Source organism: Scyliorhinus torazame, chromosome 13 (genome assembly GCF_047496885.1).
Source record: "Scyliorhinus torazame isolate Kashiwa2021f chromosome 13, sScyTor2.1, whole genome shotgun sequence".
Lineage (NCBI taxonomy): Eukaryota > Metazoa > Chordata > Chondrichthyes > Carcharhiniformes > Scyliorhinidae > Scyliorhinus > Scyliorhinus torazame.
The window spans coordinates 9400287-9426718 of NC_092719.1; the positions used below are offsets into that span (position 1 = coordinate 9400287).

The following is a 26432-nucleotide window of genomic DNA, read 5'->3' on the forward strand; positions in this document are numbered from 1 at the left end:
TATCATCGCGATCAGTTGCGTGTGTCTTTCACCAGAGTTTGTTTTCAGATTCTTGCTACCAAAAGTCTTCCTCCACTTTCTCATCGTGGATGCTCTGTCGATAGCATCACCTTTGCTGCTCTGACGTTGTATCACTTTTTGGTCTTGCGGCTAAAGTTTTACTGGGAATGTTTTCCTCTACTTACCAGTAATTCTGGTCTGACTCAGGTGAATTACTTAAGACTATTTGATTGACACTATATCCATAGGATCCGATAATGTAGAAGGCGGCCATTCGGTCCATTGAGTCTGCACTGACCCTCTGAAAGAGCACCCTATCTAGGCCCACCCTCCCTCCCTACCCCCATAATCCTACATCTTTGGACTGTGGGAGGAAACCGGAGCACCCTGGGGAAACACGCAGACACAGGGAGAACGTGCAGACTCCACACAGACAGTGACCCAAGGGTGGAATTGAACCTGGGTCCCTGGTGCTGTGAGGCAGCAATGCTAGCCATGTGATAGGCTTCAGGGTAGGTACATCTTTTGTGTACAGGCTGCGCCATTTGCTCTCCAGAGTCTCTAACACATGACTGCTGATGTCACTGTTACATCGCGATACACATCACTATGTCATTACCATAACTATTAATCCACTATACAGCAAAAATTATAGGCCTGGACATTTGCTCGCGAGTTGAGCGCACGGAGTTAAGGGAATTCCTGGCTGCACAAACTTCGTTTTTAAAAATGATGGCCCGGATGTCAAGAGGTCAGGGCGATTGACGCTAGTAGTGGTGAGCAGGAGGCTGGTGCCAAGGCTGGTTGGATGGAAGACTTGTCTTGGGGCTCTGACACTGTGTCCATAAAAGAATAGAAGAAACATTCTCCAGTACTCACCACCACCCCCCCCCAACAACACGCCAACTCATGCTGTACCCAACCACCATAACCCCTCATCCTCCATGCTCACCAATGCCCCTGTACCCACCTTCCATGGCCCTTTACAGAACCAATATGAGCTCAGTGTTGACATTATAACAAGCATTGCAATTCATAGTTCCAAACAAGAATCCCATTGCACAAAATATTAATTCTGTTTCCCTCTCCACAGGTGCTGCTAAACTGGATTGGAATTCACAGTCCCACTCCAACCAGTCTATAATCATTTGCAGCTGTCAATCAAACTGAAGTGGTAGGCACTCTGCTGTGATAATGGAAGGCTGTGGAATCAGTCATGCAGCATGATCCTGTATTGGAGACCTTTAAGCATAGGTCATCAGACTTAGTGAAATAGCAACCAATTATGGTTTATTTGCAAAGATTTAAAGTGCAGGGCTTTTATTCCTTTACAGCTGCTTTTGCCAGGTCCTCTCAACAGTTCTGGCAGCTAATTTTAACAAGTCTATTGACAGTGCCAATGAGCTTTTGTGCATATTGTTTCGGTGCATTTCATCCCACAAAGATGTCCCAGGACCAGATCCTAAAGGGTTACTTTACCAAGGGGGTAGGTACCCTCTTCTCAAAGAAATGCACAAGATCAACTCTTACCAGATTAATGTTGCACACTTCAGATCTCACAGTGCTGGACTACCAAAATATGACTTAAAGTGGAGGTGTCGAATGATTTAAATTTCCAACTACCTCGGTGAACCGCACATGCACGGAACATGAACCAGCCCCATAAAAATGGGAAGCGTTTGGGGGCCGGGCTTGCAATTTCTGGGCTCATTTTTGCCATGACAGAGACATTGTGGAGAAAAATCCAGGTCATTTGTCTTTCAATTATTTGGGAGGTATTTATGTTAAAGCATAACTTTAATTAATACCACGAGATCTCAGGTGAAGGATCTACACCCAAAATTTTAAATTCGAAAAAGATTCTAGAAATACTCAGGTGGTCTGGTAACATATGTGAGGAGAAAACCCTGAGTTACCGTTTCAGGTCAACAGTCTGCCATCTAACCAAAGTCAGCCAGAAAAGGTTAACGCTGTTTTTCTCTTCACAGATGCTGTCAGTCGGAGTATTTCCAGCATTTCCTGTTGTTATTTCAGATTTATAGCATCAGCCGTACAAATTTTAACTATTTGTTCTCTACACAGATGCTAGTCTGGCCTGCTGACTTCGATCATCATTTTCTGTTTTTTCATTAGAACCCAGTTTGTTTAGAAAGCAATAAAATGTTTCATTCACCAAAACATCCTTCAACTGAGGCTTTTAACTTCAAGCTGTGATTAAAATATGTATTGAGTTAGCTACGCTCAGCTAGGAGACTGAAGTTATCTTATTACTTCTGAACTAAGGTGGTGGCAGAGGGCGAGAGAAATCAGTCAGGAGTGCAGCTCTCGATTACCACCCTCTGGCCTCTAGCTATAGGTGTAGGAGTTTGATGTCACCTTAAAGTAGGAGCAGGCTCCATTTTGATGCCTTCCATAATTGAGTAACTGGTTGGTAATCGTTCAGTAGAATGTAGTTAAAGCTTGATTACTTGGACGAGTATGACATTGCTTTCATATGGAGAAAAATGATGAGTATGCGTCCTGTAAGTAAATCAAAATCCTACAATTCTGATCGGTTACGTAAACGAGTGTCTACTTCTGCGAGAAACTTATTTGTTGTTACAGATAGCCTGCTCTTTAAATATTATTAGGCAGATAAATGTCTAAGATAACTCTATATATTCACTTGTTGCTGTCATTGGTCATGTAAAAGTAGTTTCTGTCTTGATAATTAAAGGTGCAACTATCAGAATAAATCACCTCAAGCTGGAAATATAATTTATTCATGCCCATTTGAGATATTGTCCCCCAACCACCTTGTGGTTTAGTTACCTGTCCTGAATCTGTAAACCAGTGTTTTGTATACTGTGCCCTGTGGAATATTGCACAATGCCAGAACTGGAGATATGGCAGTTGTTTTGTCAGTCTTGAATTTGTCAACTTTGTATATGAAAGATAAAGAATCCGCTGCAATGCAATTGAATGATACAGGTTCCATAGTCACAAACCCAAGAAGTATGCATAAACGTTGACTGGGGCGTCATTCTCCGACCCCCCCGCCGGGTTGGAGAATCGCCGGGGGCTGCCGTGAATCCCGCCCCCGCCGGTTGCCGAAGTCTCCACCACCGGATATTCGGCGGGGGCGGGAATCGGGCCGCGCCGGTTGGCGGGCCCCCCCGCTCGATTCTCCGGCCCGGATGGGCCGAAGTCCCGCCGATAAATTGCCTGTCCCGCCAGCGTGGATTAAACCACCTTTTGAACGGCGGGACAAGGTGGCGTGGGCGGGCTCCGGGGTCCTGGGGGGGGGGGGGGGCGCGGGGTAATCTGGCCCCGGGGGATGCCCCCACGGTGGCCTGGCCCGCGATCGGGGCCCACCGATCCGCGGGCGGGCCTGTGCCGTGGGGGCACTCTTTCCCTTCCGCCTCCGCCACTGTCTCCACCATGGCGGAGGCGGAAGAGACTCCCTCCACTGCGCATGCGTGGGGAAACTGTCAGCGGCAGCTGACGCTCCCGCGCATGCGCCGCCCGGGGATGTCATTTCCGCGCCAGCTGGCGGGGCAACAAAGGCTGTTTCCGCCAGCTGGCGGGGCGGAAATTCCTCCGGCGTCGGTCTAGCCCCTCAATGTTGGGGCTCAGCCCCCAAAGATGCGGAGCATTCCGCACCTTTGGGGCGGCGCGATGCCCGTTTGATTGGCGCCGTTTTGGCCGCCAGTTGGCGGACATCGCGCCGCTTCGGGAGAATTTCGCCCCAGATTTGTTGGAAATGATAAGCCAGCAAATGTGTGGAAGTGCACCAAGACAATAAATAATAAAACTCCAATAATGCTACATTTATTCCGTACTTGCCATTTTCTGGTGACGCTAGTTTGTGTGCGCGCGCAAGTGCGCGTGCATTCAAACTAATTAGATACTATACTTTTTTAAATGTTTGTCGCCTATTTCTTTAAGTTATAATTTTAAGCTAACCAACTGCAGTATTTAAATGCATATACTTCAAAGCATGTGTAATTGTGGAGACGTAGTCTGTTCAGCAGCTTCATAAAGGCAAGTAGCCAAACGCTCATAATATCAAAATAATTAACTGGACAAAATACTGTATTAGATTATTAAAATTCAAAAATGGTACTAGTGGAGTATCTTTATACTGGGATGCCTGATTAGTGTACTTAACAGATAAATAGATTATAGAGCTTTTATGCAAATATTCATACGTCAGATTTCATGTTTGAAATAGAAGGTTGGGGTAAGAGATGCAATAAAAACACTGGAAAATGGAGCTGATTTTAAAATCAGCACTACTGCCAGCCAGCAAGAGAAAGTGAAAACAGGCTAAGTCACAGCTGACTGGGAAGCTGACTGGGAGCACTAGCGGCTGTGCCTGCCCCATGGCACTTCATATCATGCAACTATTGTGGCAGAAAGAACAACTGTGCATATTGATCTCTTCCAACCCTGAAAAGATGGTTCCCACAATAGTCATCTGCAGAGAAGGTTGGTAGCATATTGGCAAGTGTGACAAATTAGGATATGCTACTTGTTGATCACCCGAGCATAACAACGAGATTTGGTTGCTTCCAAAGAGGCATCCAACATATCCTAGTGGTGCTGCTAGGTCTGCTAGGCCAGCACCTTTGGCAATAGAAGCCTTCAACTGCACAAAATAAGCTACTAAAATCAATAATGTCCTCTACTGTTTTCAAGTATAAGTGTTTAGGCACTAGTGTATGGACAAAGAGCATCTTTATGGCAGTGTAGCATTGGTCTCATTATTGTTCTCCCAGCACAATTTACTGCAGCAATCGGTATCGTTGGGAACTTATCTACAGATCTGCATGTTGGGGTCTCATTCACCCAGTCCATTAGGCCAGCACCTCGATTCATCACGCCCCACCCCAGTGGCCCGCAGCCACTCCACACCCGAACGCCAGGCATCAGATTAATACATCCCCAAGAGATTTTAAACGACGCAGGCAGCAGACTTCAGGACCACCCACACTAACCCCAACCCCCATTCCGGAAACCCCAGACTGGAGCTGGCCAGTGGGCTCTGTCTGGGAACTGCCTGGTGTTAGGTGGAGATGCTCACCTCCTTCATGCCTCGAAGGTCATAGCACCTAGTTCCAATTTTTAAAAAGTAGTAATTCGCACTAGCGGATAATGCATTTGAATAATGCAATGCCTGGTGGGTGGGAAGATGCAATGAGGGCTGAAGATGCAACATTAACCACAGTAAGTATCTGGGGCGCGATTCTCCGCTCCCGCACCGGTTTGGAGAATCGGCTGGCGCGCCCATTTTTCCCCGCGACGCCGGTCCGACGCCCTCCATGCACCAAAACGGCGGGAACGGCCCTGTCGAGTTCTGCGCGGCGCAGGCCGGAGAATCACCCGGGACACCCAAAATGGCGATTCTCCGCTACTCTCCGGCCCGGAGGGGCCGAGCGGCCTGCCCAAAATGACGACTTCCCGCCAACGCCATCCACACCTGGTCGCTGCCGGCGGGAACAGCGCGGGAACGCTGGGGGGGGGCAGCCTGTGGGGGGGGGGGGGGGCGAAGGGGGTTCTTTCACCGGGGTTGCACTCAAAAGGGATCAGAGCCCACCGATCGGCGGGCCGGCCTCTCTGAAGGAGGACCTCCTTTCCTCCGCCACCCCGCAAGATCCATCCGACATCTTCTTGCGGGGCGGCCTCGGGGAGGACGGCAACCGTGCCTGCGCGGGTGATGCCAGTTATGCGGCGGATGACGCAGCGCCGCTTTTATGCGGCGCCAATGCCTGGCACGCGGTGACGACGCTGCTTTAGCGACACGCGGCACCCCCCCCTCCCCCCCGAGTTTCTCGCGGCCCCGATCCTAGCCCATTTTCGGGTCCTGAATTGGTCGAGATCGGGGCCGTTTCGCGCCATCGTGAACCTAGACGGCGTTCACGCCGGTGTGGGCACTTAAGTCGTGGGAGCGGAGAATCGCGCCCATTATAATGGATTCAAAACTCAAATCAGGTTGGAGCCCTTCCTGGGTATGAAGCTGATTGCAATGTTCCCTGGCCCTCCCCAATAACATGTTCCAAAATCCTGCGGGTGGTCCTGACGTCTGCTGGCTCGGTTGTTTAAAATGTCAAAAAAAAAAATTTTAAATAAATCGCATTTTTGGCTGCTTGCGAGATTTAGCAACCATCAGGAGGTTTGCGCTCGGGCTTAGGGGGCCATTAAATCCTGCCCTATTAGTGGAAAGTTTTAGATTAGGTTTGACAAGGCTACAGGCCAAGTGCTTGAAAATGGGATGAGGATAGGTGCTTGATGTCGGGTACAGACACGATGGGCCAACAGTCCGCTTTCCGTGCTATAAAACTCTCTGACACATCAAACACTTAGTTCTCTTATACTTATGGCAGGATTTTCAGGCCCTGCATGCCATTGGGATCATCCACTCCAATTGACTTTTGGCTAGCCCACCGCATCGCCCACACAGATACCAGCTGCAGTGGTGCCATGCTAAATTGCCCTTAGTGTCCAAAGGGGTTGGGTGGGTGCTCTTTCCAAGGGCCGGTGCAGATTCGATGGGCCGAATGGCCTACTTCTGCACTGTAAATTCGATACCTATGTGCCGGAAAATCCCAGCCTTAAAGATTTGGAGTTGACTCATTTTAGTGTGCTTAAGACTGCAGCGATAAAAACAACAAAGTCAAGTGCTGCTGCCACAATTTCCTTCTTCAACAGGCTGTGGGAATCAGAACTCCACAAAATGCTGGTGCCATGATGATCAGTTTGCTTTAGACAATAATACAACACTAGAGAAGTTAGGTTTCTATACTCCCACTGTGATCGGTACTTGCCACTGCAAATCCAATGCCTCTAATGCACTTGAATAATGCAAACGTCAGTATTCTTACACTGCTCTAGTAATGCTGGGTACTTGACCATGGGATTTTAGTTTGTTCAAAATCTCTACTCAGCACGATTCTGAGTAAGCAGTGGTGCAGAACATGTCTAACAGTTCAATTTAGAGTGCCAGCTTTGCACTACAAAATAGGTGTAACAACAGTTTATAGGCACTGTGACTAATGCCTATTGAAGTGCCATCACACTTAATGATAACCATTTTGCACAAGGAAAATGGTCCTCCAGGACCAACAAGTCACCCTCTTTACACATCCCCCAATCTCCTACCCCCCTCCCAAACCACGATCTTGAACCGACCCAATCACTCAATCTGACACACTCCAAAATCCCCATCAGCTCCAACTCTCCACAACTACCCGGCAATCTCAGACAGCTTCCCTGTGACTCCTCCGAGAGCCCCCCATGAGCTGACACCCTCTCACCCAAATCACACCTTCCTGTTCTGTGAAATAACTGGTCCTCAGAGAAACTACATACCAAAATGATGCACCCTACATTAGAAGGAATCCCAACTGTTAACACAACAAACGTAGCAACTAGTATTTTACAAGTAAATTTATCAATGGAACTTTTACATGCATGTGCGCTGGTTCTATTTTAGCACACAGCAATCCACATCGACAAAGGAAATTCAAACAATGGCTTAGTCAGTGAGTAGCCGTCTAGAATTAATAACACAAGTAGCCATACACCAGACAAATTCTTAATTCCAGCTTGTGCTTAGCTAGCTGATTTGTACCAGAGCAATATCATGCACCAGGGTCAGGCAAAGTACCACCAATCTTGATGCAATCTACTCAATGTCGCTGCAATGGATGTATGTGGCATGTGGGAGCAAAGGATCAGACTTGGATTTGAAACACACTCCGCACTCAAGAATCTCAAGTTTCACACACGAATCACAGCCATTTGGCCAAGTTACCAGAGGAGGTGCAAGGAGCCAACATACTCAGGACAAGGAGGAGGAAACGGCCAGAGAAAATTGACATAAAAATAGAAAATATACATTGCATTTGCACAGATGCAAAGGTTTCTACAACAATGCTGCCACATATTTGTTTCAAACGTATATGCATAGGGCCAAAAGTCAGAAAAATATAAAAAGAAATCTACAATGTTTCTTCAGGAACAGATTACATATTTATACCAAACGGCAGACTTACAACCTCAACCTGTTAAAACTTCCACTTCAGTTCAGCAGATGAGTACAGTTAAATTTGTAACGGCATGCCACAACCAAATATGCATCATTTCTGCACCACCTTTACCTCAAATTGCAAAATTAGAAACTTCAAGAGAAAGTCTGGATCAATAAAGAACTTGGACAGTGCACAGGTGACAGGCACAGGTGACAACGCCCCAGTTTACAATTTCTCTCTACAAGCTCTGAAAGTAGTATCATAATCTTCATTTGGTCAAGTGGTTATCACACCACGTAATATATCAAAAGTATTTGATACTGTAACTTGGTAAACTGCAGTATTTGCAAGATAGTTTACAAATTAAATGATGCGTGCAAAAAGATAAATCTAAAGTTTTCAACTTGATTTGCCTCCTGAATACTATATAATATAAATAAGATATACAAACCTTTTCGCTGCAATGAAAATGTGATCGTACTAAAAAAAATGATGTAGGTGGTGTAGTAGAGACGTATAGAAGGTATAATAGTCGCAGAGATAATTCTGTAGGATGGTCAACAGGCTAGGCCACAGGGCTGAGCAAATAAACATTAATTTCCAAGGTACTCTACGCAAATAGAGGTTACAACTGTAGTAAAATACTTAATTTTCCAATAGTCTGAATAAATGCAAAAAAAATTGTAATTTAAACACGCCATCCGATAATAGCAAAAATTGCAATTGAGAGTGTGAAAAATCAATTCTACAGAGCTGCATAATGTATATATACCTTCGCACCCCTGAATGTTATCAAGCAATTTTAATGTGATTCCAGTGCACCATAATCATGGGCGCGATTCTCCAAAATGGAGACTAAGTGTTCGCGCTGTCGTGAATGCCGTCGCGTTTCACGGCGCCGCGGAACGGACGCGGGGACAACCGATTCTGGCCCCCAAAGGGGGCTAGCACGGCGCTGGAGCGGTTCACGCCGCTCCAGCCTCCCTTCCCAGTGCCAAATGGGCGCCGCGCCGACCCGCGAATGCGCGGGGGACTTCTTCAGCGCGCCGGCCCCTACGCAACATGGCGTGGGGGTTCAGGGGCTGGCCGCGCAACAAAGTAGGCCTGGGGGGTATGGGGGGCAGGCCCCATCAGAGGCCCCCCCCCCCCACGGCCGTCCCCTCCGACCCTTTGCATCACTACCAACTGAAACAGCACATTTTAAATAAACACTAGCCTATTCATTCCAAAGTGGCAAGCAGTGGATAAAAGCCTGCAATCAAACTAGACAGGAGAGCACACACACACACACACACACACACACACACACACACACGCAATGGTCTTCTAAGCCAGAGTCCAAGAGAAATTAGGGATGGACTACAAAAGACTGGCTTTGCTGGCAAGATCCACACCCCGTGAAATTATTTTTTAAAAATATGCACAGGTACCAATGAAAAACCATGAATATTGATCTGAACTACCAGTGGGAATTAAACAGTGAGAAGAAACCAGACGTATCCATTGCTATGGCCCAATGCATGAGGGTTGAGATCAGTAACAAAGAGTAAGGAAACAGAACTAACGGTTCCATAACTCCACATTGCTGCTCTGAAGTATTGTGGTATTGCTGATCCAAGTTTTGCCATGTTTTTGCTAGTTTCAGTCACACAACTTCTGCCATACAAATTATATCATACTGCTCAACTTTAAACTTTGCAGACAAGAAAGGAAAATGTACATTACATGATATTCCAGATTATTCTCCTGGAGACAATATTGTGGACACGTGAGCTGAATGTAAGCTGACACGCAATAACTAAAAGTCTGCTCATTAACACTCAACAGATGTGGTTTTATAGAAAAGTTTACTGACCTTTTCACAACCTAATATATAATGCAGCAAAAGTAAGATTTTTGGCTACCTTACTATGGGATTATAAATATTAAGAACCTTGGCCATCTTTTCACATCAAAATAATAACCAATTGGGAGAAAATGAGGTCAGGGTCAGTTCACACAAACAGAGCTTTAAATCCCAACCTTGGAAGGTTGTATTTTACATTTACACAAGAGTTTAATTTCAACCGGAACCACAGGAATGCAAATTGCTTCTAGTCTCATTGCCAACATCAAATTTGCAATGATCAATTTATCACTGGAAAAGTAACAGTATCGTTGTCAATTTCAAAGGCTTCAGCCAATGGGTTTGATATATAGTGTTACCTTTTCTATCTCTGTTGTTTAACACAATCCAATCACCTGTGAAATTCTTCCCTTTGCTGTCTTTGAACTTAACTGTCTAACAATTCAGTGACATTTTTTCTATTTGTATTAATAATAATCTTTCACATTAACACAGCAATGAAGTTACTGTGAAAAGCCCCTAGTCGCCACACTCCAGCGCCTGTTCAGGTACACTGAGGGAGAATTCAGAATGTCCAAATTACCTAACAAGCACGTCTTTCGGGACTTGTGGGTGGGAGGAAACTGGAGCACCCGGAGGAGACTCATGTAGACACGGGGACAACGTGCAGACTCTGCACAGACAGTGACCCAAGCTGGGAATCGAACGTGTGACTCTGGCGCTTCTAAGCAACAATGCTAACCACTGTGCTACCGTGCCGCCTATACGCGTCTAGTGGAATGACTTTATGGAAGATTTAGTGCTCATTTCATTAATTTAACTACCCTGAGAAACAAGTTACAGTCTTTCAAACAACAGGGCATGATTATTGCAACAATAATCAATTATTTCCAAATTACTTCATTGCACTAATTATAAAATCTTGTCAGTAATATTTACCTCTATGCACAGATGTTCAGTGGCAGTAATGTGCAGGTATTTCAAACATATAGATGTTCTTTTCCAAATATTTACAGCACAGACAATGAAATGGAGTTCTGCTTGTGCATTTAATCCAAAGGGCCACCCAAATCAGCCAAGAGATCTTACATCGATGAAACTCATGCTTAAAGGGGCAGCACGGTAGCATTGTGGATAGCACAATTGCTTCACAGCTCCAGGGTCCCAGGTTGGATTCCGGCTTGGGTCACTGTCTGTGCGGAGTCTGCACGTTCTCCCTGTGTCTGCGTGGGTTTCCTCCGGGTGCTCCGGTTTCCTCCCACAGTCCAAAGATGTGCAGGTTAGGTGGATTGGCCATGATAAATTGCCCTTTATGACCAAAATTGCCCTTAGTGTTGGGTGGGGGTTACTGGGTTATGGGGATAGGGTGTAGGTGTGGACCTTGGGTAGGGTGCTCTTTCCAAGAGCCGGTGCAGACTCGATGGGCCGAATGGCCTCCTTCTGCAATGTAAATTCTATGAAATCACCTTAGCGGGTGTTATATATTCAACATCTTTGTTGAATTATTTTTTGGTTCACTCATGAGATGTGGGCATCGCTGGCCGGGTCGGCATTTATTGCCCATCCCAGAGGGCATTTAAGTGTCAACCACATTGCTGTGGATCTGGCGTGTGGATCTGGAGTCACATGTAGGCCAGACCAGGGAAGGGTGGTGGATTTCTTTCCCTAAACGACTTAGTGAACCAGGTAGATTTTTATGACAATTGACAATGGTTTCATGGTCATCATTAGACTCCAGCAGATTTTTATTGAGTTCAAATTTCACCATCTGCCATGGCGGGACTCAATCCGGATCCCCAGAGCGTCATCTGGGTCTCTGGGTTATTAGTCCAGAGACAATACAACAGCTGCGTAACACCGTAACAGCAATCTAATTTCAAGACGTCACACTCCCAACACGTGCACTTATAAAAGCTCAAGCCTTTTCGATGAAAATGTGGCACAAGCAATTAATACATCCCATTTCAGAGGTCTATACATGTTGCTTACATCCGCAAACACCACAGGGTCTAAAAATGTAGTGCAGATATCATGCAAACCACAGGGGCAAATATTAATGCAAAAGCAATATGCACAAAAGGGACATCTGTCAAAATTAATCTGCCAGTTACTCGATGAAACTCAATCTCTTCTGAACATTATCATCTCGCTTTCTAAATAGAACATTTAAAAAACTTACAGGATTCAAATTTTATGGAATCTTTTGTAAAGTGCCTTTTACAAAGCATTAAAAATAAAACCATGGACGGTACCCTCCCATAGTGGATACAACAATTGCTTCACAGCTCCAGGGTCCCAGGTTCGATTCCCGGCTTGGGTCACTGTCTGTGTGGAGTCTGCACATCCTCCCAGTGTGTGCATGGGTTTCCTCCGGGTGCTCCGGTTTCCTCCCACAGTCCAAAGATGTGCAGGTTAGGTGGATTGGCCACGCTAAATTGCCCTTAGTGTCCAAAATTTCCCTTAGTGTTGGGTGGGGTTACTGGGTTATGGGATAGGGTGGAGGTGTGGGCTTGGGTAGGGTGCTCTTTCCAAGAGCCGTGCAGACTCGATGGGCCGAATGGCCTCCTTCTGCACTGTAAATTCTATTTTGAAAGGAAATGCAGGGAGCTCAGCAGCACCTGTGTCGCTGGCCAGAATGGCAAGATCCCGCGTCAGAGTCAGTGCTTGGACCTTAATGATGCACAGGTGGGTTCCCCTTCCACTCCCCTGGCAGGCCAGCAGCTGATGAGTCTTCAGCTGACAGGTTTGAAGGACCCAGCGTCATATTTACAGATCAGTCCAGCACACTTCTATCACTCTCTCCAGGGCGCACCAGTCTTCGAGACCCTTCAACATATTCCGAAGACAGAGGCAAAAGGGCTCGCAGTCTCAGGAAGAAGGCAACACCAGCTTGCAGTTCCAGGACCCTGGAGGCCCATATTCAGGGCATGCGAGCCCACCGGCATGTTCTCTACCCCAGGGGTGCCTCAAAGACATACACACCTCTCCAGCCTGGGAGGCCAATGTGGCGGTCAACCCCTCACAAAGCGCCATCCAGTGAGGGAGGGGGTGGTCTCATCACTCCGCCAGGATAAGTCCTCTCAGCTCCCTCCACTAGTAAAGCTCCCAGCATGGCATCAGGTTTCAAACAGCGACTCTCTTCACATACATCAGTTGTGTGGGGGGGGGGAACAGATCCACACTTACTTTCACAATCCCACCATCCCATCGGTCTGGTTGCTCAAACTCTTATGAGCTTCCCCTTTTGGAAAGAGCTCACCACACACACAGGACATGCATTTTACCCAACGTCTTGGTCACATCTTTCTTATGTCCCATACAGGCCAAATCTATCCACAAAAGAGTGGGGGAGGGATGGCAGAGATCATCGGTTTCCCCGAGTTAGAGGACGCTGCCGCAGAGTTCACCATCGAGGACCAGGATAACTCGGAGGGCAACGCAGAGCACGGTCTCTCGCAGTAACCCAGTACCGAGCTACGTTCCATCACTTCACCCAATTCTGTAATTCACATTAGCTTCAGCTCATCCACTAAAAACTGTCCTTTTGCAGGTACCGTCAGACAGCTCAGCCACCAGCTGTGGTGGGTTGCTCTTCCTGCTGACAGGTGGCGCAATTGCAATTTGTATTCATTTACGTCTCATGAATGCTCATTAAAACAGCTGCCCATCTGAATCCCATGAGATCTTTCAACCTTGCATCACACCCAACGGGAAGAGTGGCGTGCACAAGACCGCCCTCGGTTTGCCAGCTCATCAGCTCTCTGAGCCCTCGAAGCACGTCTGACGCAACTCAGAAAGAACAATCACAGCCCTCACCCGCATCCTCCGCCAGCACAGAGACACACACCTTGGTGGGCGCAGTTCAAGGTTAGACTCCGAGGCAGGGACAGCCCAGGTCTCAGGGACTCCAAGGGCTGCGAGAGACCAGCCACCTGCTCAGTCCCAGGCAAATGATGAGCCTCTGAAAGCAGCTCCCTATCCATATGCCTCCAATTCACCTGGAGCTTCACAATGTGCAGGTAGAGATGCCACCTGCTTTTCTCCTACCACGTCCACTAATACTGGAACCTGTTGTTGTGGTGGTGGACATTGACACACGCGCGCTCTTCCCCCCCCCCCCCCCCCCCTCCCCTCCCCCAAACCAGAGCCTACCCCCTTTGTGAGTCGCCCATGCCACACTAAATCTGTATCCACCCCATTTGGAGGCTGTGTGCACCGTCACTTAAAGGCCCTCTCCCCACTTTGCTGCAGTGGCTGCATGAGGCCCGCAACACAACACTGTCCAGATAGGACGTTGCGGTGTGTCACTGGGAGGGATGTGGTGGAAGGAGGCCACTGTACGCCCCATGAAGACCAGCTCACCATGGAGATGGAGGACAGGAACCGGCCTGCTCCGGCAAACTGGAGCAGAGCACATCAGGATCAGCACGGCACTACAGCAGGTAGGCTTTGCATATCGCACTCACCTTGAAGCCTCCTGGCTAACTGAGGGCAGTCTTGTGCACGCCACTCTTCCCGTTGGGTGTGATGCAAGATTGAAAGATCTCATGGGATTTAGGTGGGCAGCTGTTTTAATGAGCATTCATGAGATGCAAATAAATACAAATTGCAATTGCGCCACCTGTCGGCAGGAAGGGCGACCCGCCACTGGGAGAATTGCAACGGGATTTAACACGGGCGGGTTTGTGTTTTTTTTGGTTCTTGCCAGATTCACTGCCTTAGCAGCCCCCCCACCCCTCCCCATCAAACCCGTCGCGGGCGGGTTGGGAGATTTCCATCCCAAATGTCTGTCACCAAATAAATAACTGAGTCAAATAGGTGGTATTGTTGTGAAGCTCACAATCTCATGTTGTTGCATTCTATGTTTGCTTTACACAAGCTTTCCAATCTCTCACAAGACTGATAAACTAGACACAAGTTCAGTTTATTTGAAGATAAGAGTGCAGGATGACTTGGCAAACAGATCTATTTTGTAGATTCAGAAACTATTGCTCATGAGCACAGCACAACTACAATTCTACATACACACAAGCAGGCTGCTGGACCCTGCTGCTCTGGATCCAGGATACTCGTTCATTTGCATATTCCCTTAATGGGATATCACAATAGTCATCACTACACCGAAACATGCAACTTGATGCAGAAAGTCCACAATACCATTGGCACAATTTTACCCACTACATCTCCTTCCTATGAAGGTTTCCTGCAGACAGTTTTATCATCTGGGAATCCTTCTTTTTGTATAAAATATTTAGATGCAGAGTTAAGCATCACTTGCCTGGGTTGCAAGAGCATTTATTAAGCCAAGAAGCATCTTAGATTGGATTGGATTGGTTTATTGTCACGTGTACAGAGGTACAGTGAAAAATATTTTTCTGCGAGCAGCTCAACAGATCATTAAGTACATGGGAAGAAAAGAAAATACATAATAGGGTAACACAACATATACAATGTAACTACAATAAGCACTGGCATCGGATGAAGCATACAGGGTGTAGTGTTAATGAGGTCAGTCCATGAGAGGGTCACTTAGGAGTCTGGTGACAGCAGGGAAGAAGCTGTTTTTGAGTCTGTTCGTGCGTGTTCTCAGACTTCTGTATCTCCTGCCCGATGGAAGAAGTTGGAAGAGTGAGTAAGCCGGGTGGGAGGGATCTTTGATTATGCTGCCCGCTTTCCCCAGGCAGCGGGAGTATCTGTCCCCTAATTTTGCTTTACAATCAGCATCCACAAAGATAGCCTATCATTGTTATAGTTCATTATCGTAAGGTATGTTTAAAAGAACCAAGTAACTCTCGACAAATGCAATCAATTCAAATTATTTCCTCAAGGAACAGCTCCTTTATTTAACCAGCCCACCCAAAGCCAGCAGCATCCATGATCAAATACCGATATTAATGACATTGGACACAACCCTCGGACACAACCCTCCTTACTTCCTGGAAGGCCATTCCCATCACGCATATCTAAATGCATGCCCTTTTTAGGTGGAAACTAGGCAGATCACATAGCAAGGAGGCGTTGTGGTTAAAACCAAGAGACCTCTATCTGGAAATTCCCTCTGAGAATTAATATTGGCCCCAAGGTTCATAAAAATTGGCAAGAAAGGCAGTTTTAAAGCAAAGTTGATGAAGGTTGTGCCAGCAATAGAAAAGCAAAGTACTGTGGAATTGGCAATCTAAATTATTTTTAAAAATGTAGAAATACTCAGCAGATATGGCGGCATCTCTGGGGAGAGAAACAGTAAACATTTCAGGTCTGTGATCTTGTACGAGCAATTGCTCGGTCAACAATGGGGGGCATAAAAACGAGCGAAAGCTTGCACACTCAGAAGACTGCAGTCAAAGGAATGGAGCATTCAGGAAGAAGAGGTAAGGCTGGGAGAGGTTATGGAGTCTGATTAGGACAAATATATTTTGGAAAGGGGGAGCCAGGGTAAATCAATGAGAACTTGGGATGATGAGCAAGGAAGAATTAATGTGGGGCACATAGCAAATTTTGGAAAAACTAGAGTTTATAGAGGGAGCACAATGCTTTGAAGCAGTGGAGTCTCAAGGTGTCAACGAGCATGTGGCGAGTTTCAGCATTTTGAAGAGTTAAATTAAGGACAGAAGTAGGCAATATTGCAGAGGTCAAGTAAGCATCTGGATAGTGGATAAGATGTAGGATTAAAAGCTCAAAGCCAAAAAGATGGCACTTGTCTGGTTCAGTCGAGTGTGATTGGGAAGCATGTCAGAATCAATGGCAATACAGAATTGGTTGGGGGGGGGGGGGTGAGAAAAAAATGACGAAGCGTTTCACTGAGCACAAAGAAATCAGCACGCTGGCTGCAAATGGCACTGATTTTGAGGGTTTTTTGCTCAAGGTTCCACTCGCTCATTTGGGTATGACGGAGTCTGCAACTGTCTGTGACAAGCTCAAACAGGCGGCATTCTAGAAAGCAGTTTTCGAAAACATTTTTTGCTTTATAAATATTCTGCAATATGTTCCAAAACAGTAACCTGGTGCAGTTGTATGTCTAGCCTACGATTGGGGTGTAACCGGATTTTAAATAACTGAAAATTACTTTAAAAATCCACATATAACCACCTACATTGAGGATAGTAGTCAGCTCCTTAGTAAATCAAAATCTCAGTATTCCTGCACCCAAAACTAATAATTTGAGCCTCTTTAAAGACCCGCAATGAAAGCTCACAATGGCTACTAATTCAATTTGGCAGGAATTGGATCGAGCAACATGGTCAACCATAATGAACACCCTGGAAACATAAAGGAGACTAAGAGCAAGATGCTGCACCACAGTTGCTGTCAAATATGACCCGGTTCACACCTTGACTAAAACTGTGCCATGAATCTAAACTTCTCCAACATATGCAGGCCTAGCTCTCTGAGCCCATCTGGATAGCTAAAATGTTTTAAATTGGTAATTAATCTTGTGGCCCTCCTCAGAGTTTCAATTCCCGATCATGTGAGGGGGGCCAAAACTGATCATAGCATTCTAACAGAGACCAAGCCAAGGTCCTTCACAAAGACAAAATGGAATGCTTCGTTTTGTAGTAAATTGTCATATGAATACATCCTAGAACCTAGCTTGCTTTAGCTACAGCTTCATGAACATTTAGGGAGCTCACTCTCATACCCAGGCCTTTTAATTTCACAGCTGGCATCAAATCTGTTTCTGTAGGATGTAAGTTTATCCAGCTATATGTCTATACAGAGTATGGTGACCTTGTAGGTTAAAGACCACAATATAATACTGTACTTCAAATATATGTGTTCAATCCCCAAAAACAAATGATCTTTTAAAAAAAGACATTACTTTCTTGGAAAAAGATCAATACAATTTTGAAAGACATTCATCATCAGTTTACTAAGCACACAGGTGTAAAAGAATGTTCTATGTAGTGGTCTGAAATGGGCAGATTTCAGATGAGGATAAATGATCGCATCTTAGTAACTATCCGAGCAAGTCCCATGACACAACAACAGTTTGAGATGAGTCATTACATCTTAAAAAGTTTAAATAGAAATTAAATGATTGACTTAAATAAATTGAGACGACAATAGCTCATTCAATTGTCACTCAGATACAATACTTAAATATAAAGACTTGTCTGCACATGTCCAAAATTATATTGATTACATTTAATTACTAAATGGCACAAACGTATAAATTATTTTTATGCAATGTGCAATTTTGTTTCTCAAGACTCCTAAACATCTTTTCAAATTCATAAACCTTTCAAGCTGTCATGTGCAAACAATGTCGGCTACAAGAATACCTCAGAGACTATTGCCTGTTCAATTCAAACCTTTGTAATGTTCCCGAGAATTTTATATGCTGAGAAAACCGGTCCACACATTTAGCTGCAGAAAAATGGCTTAGCTTTATGAAAATCATGCCTGCATGCAAAATAACAGAAGAATCTTTCACTGAGAAGCAACTGCATTGCGTGGAAACATAATATTAATAAACGGTATTTATTCCACATGATTTATTGGTTAATACTTTCCAAAATAAGATTTTAAAATATCAAATTGTGTCAAAAATGGTCAAATGATTTAAAGACAGATGACAAAGTGGAGAATTGGTGCTGATCCAACCTTAGACTCGGACTGAAAAGAATTAAATGAAGTTCTTAAAAAAGCAAACTACAAATTATTTTGGTTTATATTGAAAATGGATAGCTAGCATTTTGTAATTACTGAAACAATACCAGAAACAATGCAGGGAGTAGGATCCGACCTGGAATTGGCCCCTGAACTTTCCTAATGTAGACCAGAAGCAGAGGAAAGAGAGAAACAAGCCTTAAACAATCTGCAGGCTGGGCGCAAGACCGGTCTCTGTTCTAAGGAACGGTGTTTAAATAAATAAGCAATATAAAATAAACCCCTCAGGCCTCCCCCCACACACACAATACCCAATTCATGCCAGCCCTGCCCACCCAGCCACTCGTACTCCTATGGCAACCATCGCCCCATGCCAACTTAGTGCCAACTCTTGTCAACCCTGTTCCCCCACCGCCCTTTACCTTACCCCCTCCATGCCAACTCACTGCCCTTCATGCCAACTCACTGCCCTTTACCTTACCCCCTTCATGCCAACTCACTGCCCTTCATGCCAACTCACTGCCCTTTACCTTACCCCCTTCATGCCAACTCACTGCCCTTTACCTTGCCCCCTTCATGCCAACTCACTGCCCTTTACCGTACCCCCTTCATGCCAACTCACTGCCCTTTACCCTTAACCCCTTCATGCCAACTCACCTACTATCCTTGGACACTTCCTGGATGGATTTTTGGCAGATTGGACAGTTTGTGCATACAAATGTGCGTAAAAATGTACCATCTTCAGTTTAACAAACCCAAAGTGTGTCTTAACTCTCCCAAAGTTGTACCGGAACACTATCCAACGGTGTAATGTACTTCTCCAAAGCAGTACCCTGGTTATTCATAAGAATCCACCAATCCAGACTTCCTTATAGCCGTTCTAATCTGCACGCTCCAAATCCTAACCTACTTTTTCCAAAATTACACTTCAGTGGAAACAGCTGACAATTTAAATGGACAGCTTCCTCCACGAGTCGTGCATGTGTGAACCCCAGGACCACATCCAGTCCCACCCAGTGAAGATAGGGAATGCTAGGTTCAGGAGCGGGACTGAGATACTTTGGCCATTTCTGGGATTTTCACCATGATGGAGAGGCTCACTGTTGTGGTGAAAATCTGAGCCTAGGTGTCATGATTGCCAGTGAATACACCAGTACATGCAATACACAGCTCAAATAACAGCATTTCAACCTCCTATAGACCCAAATCGTTTCATTACTTGCTCCATTACCATCTGCCTTTGTCTCGCAGCATCATTCATTTTGTCATTTAATTTCTCCTGCACTCCCCAACACAACACAAACCTTCGTTTTAGTTCTCCTCCCCGTCTCTGTAGTAACTTTCAGTTTTGAAGCAAGGTGATCAACCTCAAATGTTAACTCTGGTCGGCCAGGTTTCCACAGGCTGACACCGGAAAGTTAAAAGATGGTAGGCAGGATCCTGATGGGGAAGTCGCGCCCATTTTCAACATTTGTGCCAGCAGTAGGGGGTGGAGCATGAATCAGTGTCCCAGCACGGTGCTAAACATACTACGTTGATCTTACTGCTTACACATTAATTTTATTCTTCTGGTGCTTTATTCTCAGAACATGTCCAAGAACTTAAGTCACCTGTTTTGTGCTGTCAATCTCTCTCAGATTCCTAATTATCAGGGATAATCCATAAATCCTACCTTCCGGAGGTCTCAGTCCCTTTTTATTTTGTGAACACCATCCAACAGGGTGCAAATCAGCAGTCATGACATCACACCAGAAATCGGCCCTGCGATCATCTCCGTACCCACTGTAGCGCAGGAGTAAAAGCTGACCGCATGTTGTGATGATTGTGGCTACCCAATAGGTATCAGGATGACTTTTATTAGCGACTTCCAACTTCATCCCTGGCTGGAAACTGCTTTGGAGACTGATTTCCACCTGTATATAAAATTTAAAAAAATAAAACACCTATTATTTATTCAGTTAATAACTAGTCATCAGTCCCAGTTTATGGAGGACAATGGTCAGAGCAGAATCACCTGAATTACATAGTACTGACAGAACAGAAGAGAGGTTCAATGCCGCTATTTATACTCCATCATCTTCGTCCATCAAATGCATCATTTTATTCCTTTCTCCTGCTTACCATGCTTCAATGCTAGTCACCTCAATCACTCGACTATCATAGATTTAAGGCCTCTATTTCTTGGCTGTCCTTCAAGTGGGGAAACCTTCTGTAAGACGATCGTATTAAACCCTTTCATAGTCTTTAAGCACCTCAGGCCTCAGAGAGAAAATAGCTCCAGCCTATTTATTTTTTCCCCAATCAGTATAACCTTCAAGTTATAATATCACCAGAGTCATTTTTTTCTCCCTACCTTCTGTAATTCTTCTATATTCTTTTTACAATTTTAATGACCAAGAAAGGCAGCGGCGGAAGGAAGGAAAAGATTTATTTTACTTTTCACAATAAGCTGCCCACGGCAGTAGCAGCCTACAATCACAGTCCCCATTGGACAACCAACATGTTGGTCCCTGCTCGGGTCTAGGAAGCTCAGACTCCACGGGGTTATCAAAGAAACCTCGGTGAGTGTTTGCAATGCATCTTGCAGCTGCACTGCGCCAGTCATAGAGAGTGACTTTATAAGGTGGTGGGTGGATGGAGTGCCGATCAAGCCGACTGCTTTGTCCTGATGGTAAGTTTTAGGAGGCCATGATGGAATCCACGTCGAGTAGTTCAAAGAAATTTGCCCCCCCCGCCTCCTTCTAACAAAGTCAGGCGAATCCTCCGATTTCTGTGGGGAAGGAGGGCACTGAATTCTGGTTGGGCGGCGTGCACTCAAGGTGCCGGATTGGGTTGTGTGAACCTGGAAGGCGAATGCCGCTTCAAATTGGAATGTCTCGGTGGCTGCTGTACTGTTTACTCCCCATCAAGATTTTCAATGCTCGGATTTCCATTTCCGAATCGATGTCCTCGACCTCAGACATCTCGGCGTCTTGACCCACTTGGGGCTCCGTTACGCGCTTGTGCGGCATCAGTCGACTGGGTGAAAACTTTACACTCACGAGGAAACTTTCAAAGAGTTGGTCACTTGGACCAAATATGATCAAGGTGCTTTCGCATGATCTGACCTTGGGACTTGTATTTGACAGGAAACTGGCCACGTCTGGTGGAGGATGGCACTTGTCTGCAAAGTTACGAATGTACAGAAAAATCACCAGGTCAGGGTGGGTTGACGTTGAATGGCGAAACGCCCTTGCAGCTCGTGGTTGAGACGCACTTTTCGCACCTATGTCAGGGAAAATCATATGAAGGCGGGTTCAAAGCTTACCCTCCCAATCGGTATTTCAGCTGGGGCCACCCAGATCACTGCGTGTGGGTGGTCCTGTAGCAAAATAGGCAACAAACCAACCGGACGTCCATCAAACCAGAAGACTGCATCGTGAGGCCTCTTTTGAACATCTGTCCTGCCTGCTCCAATAAACCATTAGTAACTGAGTGGTACGAATGTGCTGTACCCCCTTCGCCTTCAAAAATCCCGAGAACTCCTCACTCGTGAAAGCCGGTGTCTGCAACAAGCACTTCGGGGATGCCACGCGTGCAAAGTGATAATCAAAACTTTGAAGATTGACCTGGAGGTGACCGCCACCATCTTGTGGACCTCTAGCCATTTTAAATGGGCGTCAATTAATAGGAGGTATACTGAACCAGCAGAATTGGCATGCAATTATGCCCACGGCCATCCTAGACATTCCCAAGGTTGAAGCGGCGCAGCCGGTGGGAGCTTCTGGTGCTCGACATCGCTGGACCAACTTTGCATGTCCATCCAGGCACGGCCACCAGATACCTTGTGAGAATCGGGTCAGTCGGAGTCCATTCATGGATCCGAGACGCCAGAACAGACACAGAATCCAAGAGGTTTAGAGTGGCGACCCTCTGTCCACCCTGGGAGGGCAATGTGGGGCTAGTCGGTAACGGCAAATGGGTCAGTGTGTCGCCATTTGCTATCTCGGTCCTCGGCCGATGCTCGAATGAACATTGGTAGGCGGTCAACAGCAGGGCCCAGCGCTGGATCCTCGCGGAGGCAATGGGCAGGATCTCTTATGGGCGGTAATAAGTGAAGTGAAATGGCGGCTGTAAACGTATGAAATTATTTCACTGCGTAGATCACTGCCAGATCCTCCTTTCGATCTGCGCATATTTACATTCTGTCAGAGAGGCGAAAGCAATCAGCTGTTCCACGCCATTTTCCATTCGATGTGACAGGACGGCCCCAATATCATAAAGCAATGCATCACAGGTGACGAGTAAGTGTTTGGTGGGATCACAGTGGATTAGTGACCCAGAAGACAATAACTCTCTCTTTGCAGAAGAGCGTTTCCTGCGGCTTCCTCCACGTCGGCACTTGAGGCGGAGATGTAAGGGGGCCAATATGGTTGCAAGGTTCGGAATAAACTTGCCGTAACAGTTAACAAGTCCTAAAAATGAACAAAGTTCTGAGGCGTCCGTCGGGGTGGGGGTCTGCTGAATCATAGAATTTGCGCAGGAGGAGGGCCATTCGGCCCATCGAGTCTGCACCAGCCCTTGGAAAGAGGAGCCTACTTAAGCCCACGCCTACACCCGTAACCCACCTAATCTTTTTATGGACACGAAGGGCATTTTAGCACGGCTAATCTGCCTAACCTGCACATCTTTGGACTGTGTGTTTAGATTTAAAACGTATTTGAGTCACTCCTGATGCTCCACATAAATATAAACTACATACCACAGAATAATATATTAAATAGTTCACATAATGCCCTCAAATAGATAGTTCTTAAAGTTATAAACTACAGATGAGGCAAAATTATATTGGGCATTAATTTCATTATATTGAAGAGTTGAGATACGTACATGTTTGAATGAGTTGTGTGGTGCAGGACTTGCACCAGTTTCTTCAAGATAATCATCCCAGTTGAAGTCAACGTCCTCGCCCCCAGAGCCTACATCTGTTTAAACAGGATAAAGAAGAAGTTTAGCATCTGGATTTATCTTGCTTCATGGGATTTATCTTACTTCATGGTTTAAAACTGAAGTACCTGACAGTTATCCATAGTTATAATTTTCTGGCTTTACAGGCAGCACCTGATGAGCCCTACTTGGCAAAAGCAAAGTTCTTTGAGGATCACCCAGTTATGAAGATATTGAACATTTTTACTATTTTAAAGGAATATTATTTTCAGGAATTGCAATGGTTTCTGGCTCTGCAGCTAGCAGGAACCCTCAGTCCAGTACAAAGTCAGCAATATTTGTGGATTAATAATACTGATTGCCTGTACGTTTGAAGCATTGCAGTGCGGAAAAAAAATGTTACTAAACGTAATGTAAATGTGAGGATGAGAGTTTAATGTGTAAGGATTGAGCGAGAACCTTACATTTTACAATTGGAAAAGGGTCTCATTAAATTAAACAGGCATTCAAACATTGAAATAACACCTTGGTTGATAGGTTACCATTTAAAACACAATTACATGTCATAATGGAACAGACAAATGTACTGTTAGGATGACCTTTCCTTATATCGGACTTTAATAGCCTGGAATTTGTGGTCAGTGGCAAAGTAAAGGGGGCTGGTTCAGCACAGTGGGCTAAACAGCTGGCTTGGAATGCAGAACAATGCCAGCAGCGCGGGTTCAATTCCCGTACCGGCCTCCCCAAACAGGCATCGGAATGTGGCGACTAGGGGCTTTTCACAGCAACTTCATTAATGCCTACTTGTGACAATAAGCGATTATTATTATAAAGCTCACGCTGAATTTGAAGAAAGCCGCACACAAGGATCTAGCAATTTAGTAGTCAGGTTCTCCTTTCCTGAAGACAGTTTAAATCTTATGCCAAATAAATTGGGGAAATCCAGACGTCAACTCCAGTTGATGTCAGTAAACAAGGGAAGCAGTGAATCACACTAAAGTAGTTAAACACAGCAAACCAGGAAGTTAAAAGCACTGAATACCTTTAATGTAAAATTTAAGATAACAAAATAAATTATGATTGGATAAATTATAAAACTAAAATAAAAATAAAGAAAATGCAAAAAGTTTAAAATGTGGATTTTATCAAAATGAAGAAATTTGGCATTCCACGTAAAATTAGTTATTCAGGGCCATTCAGATCCCATTAAAAGCACATCACACATTCAACAAGGTGTGAAAAAATAAAAGGAACATCAAGACGTTCTCATAATTTCAAAGATTTCCTATTGATTGCAATCTGAGGGTCCTCAACAGTACACCTCTGGAGAATCACTGATAAACAATTTATGGATTTCCACCTTAATCTGCGCATGCGGAACTTCCAAATGACAGGGAAGCCTTACAGCTTCACCACCATTACCACTGAAAAATCCTGGCATTAAGTTCTGTTTTTATTTACATGTCATCTTTTCGTGAGGGCCACGAAAAATCCAGCATGAGTTTGTAGAATCAAAAGAAATACATTTATTTACAATTACATATATACAACAGCAGCAGTACTCCACCACTGCTCACTCCTGGTTCCACACTGGCCAGCTCTATTATGCAGGTGACTCGGCGAATGATTTTCTCCCCCCCCCCGGCCCGCCCCACACTTCATTGGGGAAGCTCATACTCACTAAGGATTGCGGGATTGCCATTAGTCCCCAGCCAGAAGTAATCAGGCAGGTTATAACACATTTTAATGTAATACGGCATCCGAACCTGCACCAAGTTGCAAGCTCTTTCTTTGTTTATTAAATAAATAAACTCCATCAAAAATATCAGACATCATATTATTCCTAATGATAGTGATGTGATCCTCATTTCTCTTAACTGCAAATACTCTCTCTATCTTGTGTTCGTAACTGCATGGATGCTAATTTTTCTTTTGGCTGTACTCTTGGAAAACAAAAAGAAAGCCCCACTGGTTAAGGGTCTGATTTTACTGTCAATAATGGTGCTTCAGGTGAGGTGTAGATGGGTTGTTAAATGGCAATATCCCCAAACTGGTGTATAGTTGCACCTATCACACCACCTCACTGTCTATTGATCTCCATTAGACAGCGTGTAGTTGCTGTATTTGCACTGTAGCAATGAACTAAAAATTTGTAACAAAATGTTAAATTGTCATTACAAATGAAAATATCACTTTAAAGATGCAATCATCGTTAATTACTACCAATCAACATTTGGTATTAAAATTGAACGATTAGAGGTATTTCAGAGACTTTCCCAAAATGGTGATTTTTATTTAAAAATATTAAAAGATAAAATGTTTACTGTCGTTGATGTCTCTTTTCTTCTCAAATCTTTTTCCTCTATTTCTTTCTCTGTACCTAATTTAACATTGAAACTCTTGCTGCTTGTTTCTCAATCCTTTCATAGAACATACAGTGCAGAAGGAGGCCATTCGGCCCATCGAGTCTGCACTGACCCACTTAAGCCCTCACTTCCACCCTATCCCCGTAACCCAATAACCTCTCCTAACCTTTTTGGACACCAAGGGCAATTTAAGCATGGCCAATCCATCTAACCTGCACATCTTTGGACTGTGGAAGGAAACCAGAGCACCTGGAAGAAATCCACACAGACACGGGGAGAATGTGCAGACTCCGCACAGACAGTGACCCAGTGGGGAATAGAACCTGGAGCACTGGCACTGTGAAGCCACAGTGCTATCTACTGTGCTACCGTGCTGCCCATCTGCTTGATCTTTCATTTGACCGATTAAGGAGATGCACTGGTGGTTGCCTTGTTTATTGAAGTCTCGGGCATCCCGTTTCCCTTACTGTGCTACAATCCAAACTCTGTGGAGCACCCGGAGCAAACCCATGCGTACACGGTCGGAGAACGTGCAGACTCTGCACAGACAGTAACCCAAGCTGGGATTCGAACCTTGGACCCTGGAGCTGTGAATCAACAGTGCTACCCACTGTGCTGCCCCATTAAATTCCTGGAAGTAACGGACGTGAGCCTGACGTGATTGGAACACGCAAC

General features: G+C 45.2%; 1 protein-coding gene across 4 annotated transcripts in view; it reads right to left on the minus strand.

Annotated features, from left to right (window-relative positions):
- Positions 1 to 26432, minus strand: part of sfmbt2 (Scm like with four mbt domains 2) — a 175968-nt gene that overhangs the window by 132644 nt on the left and 16892 nt on the right. For all 4 annotated transcript variants that reach the window (XM_072471033.1, XM_072471034.1, XM_072471035.1 and 1 more), the window contains exons 3-4: positions 23335 to 23429; positions 20138 to 20378 (exon numbers count right to left, since the gene is read on the minus strand). In XM_072471033.1, coding sequence (XP_072327134.1) covers positions 20138 to 20378; positions 23335 to 23429 — 336 coding nt within the window. The remainder of the gene's footprint in view (positions 1 to 20137; positions 20379 to 23334; positions 23430 to 26432) is intronic.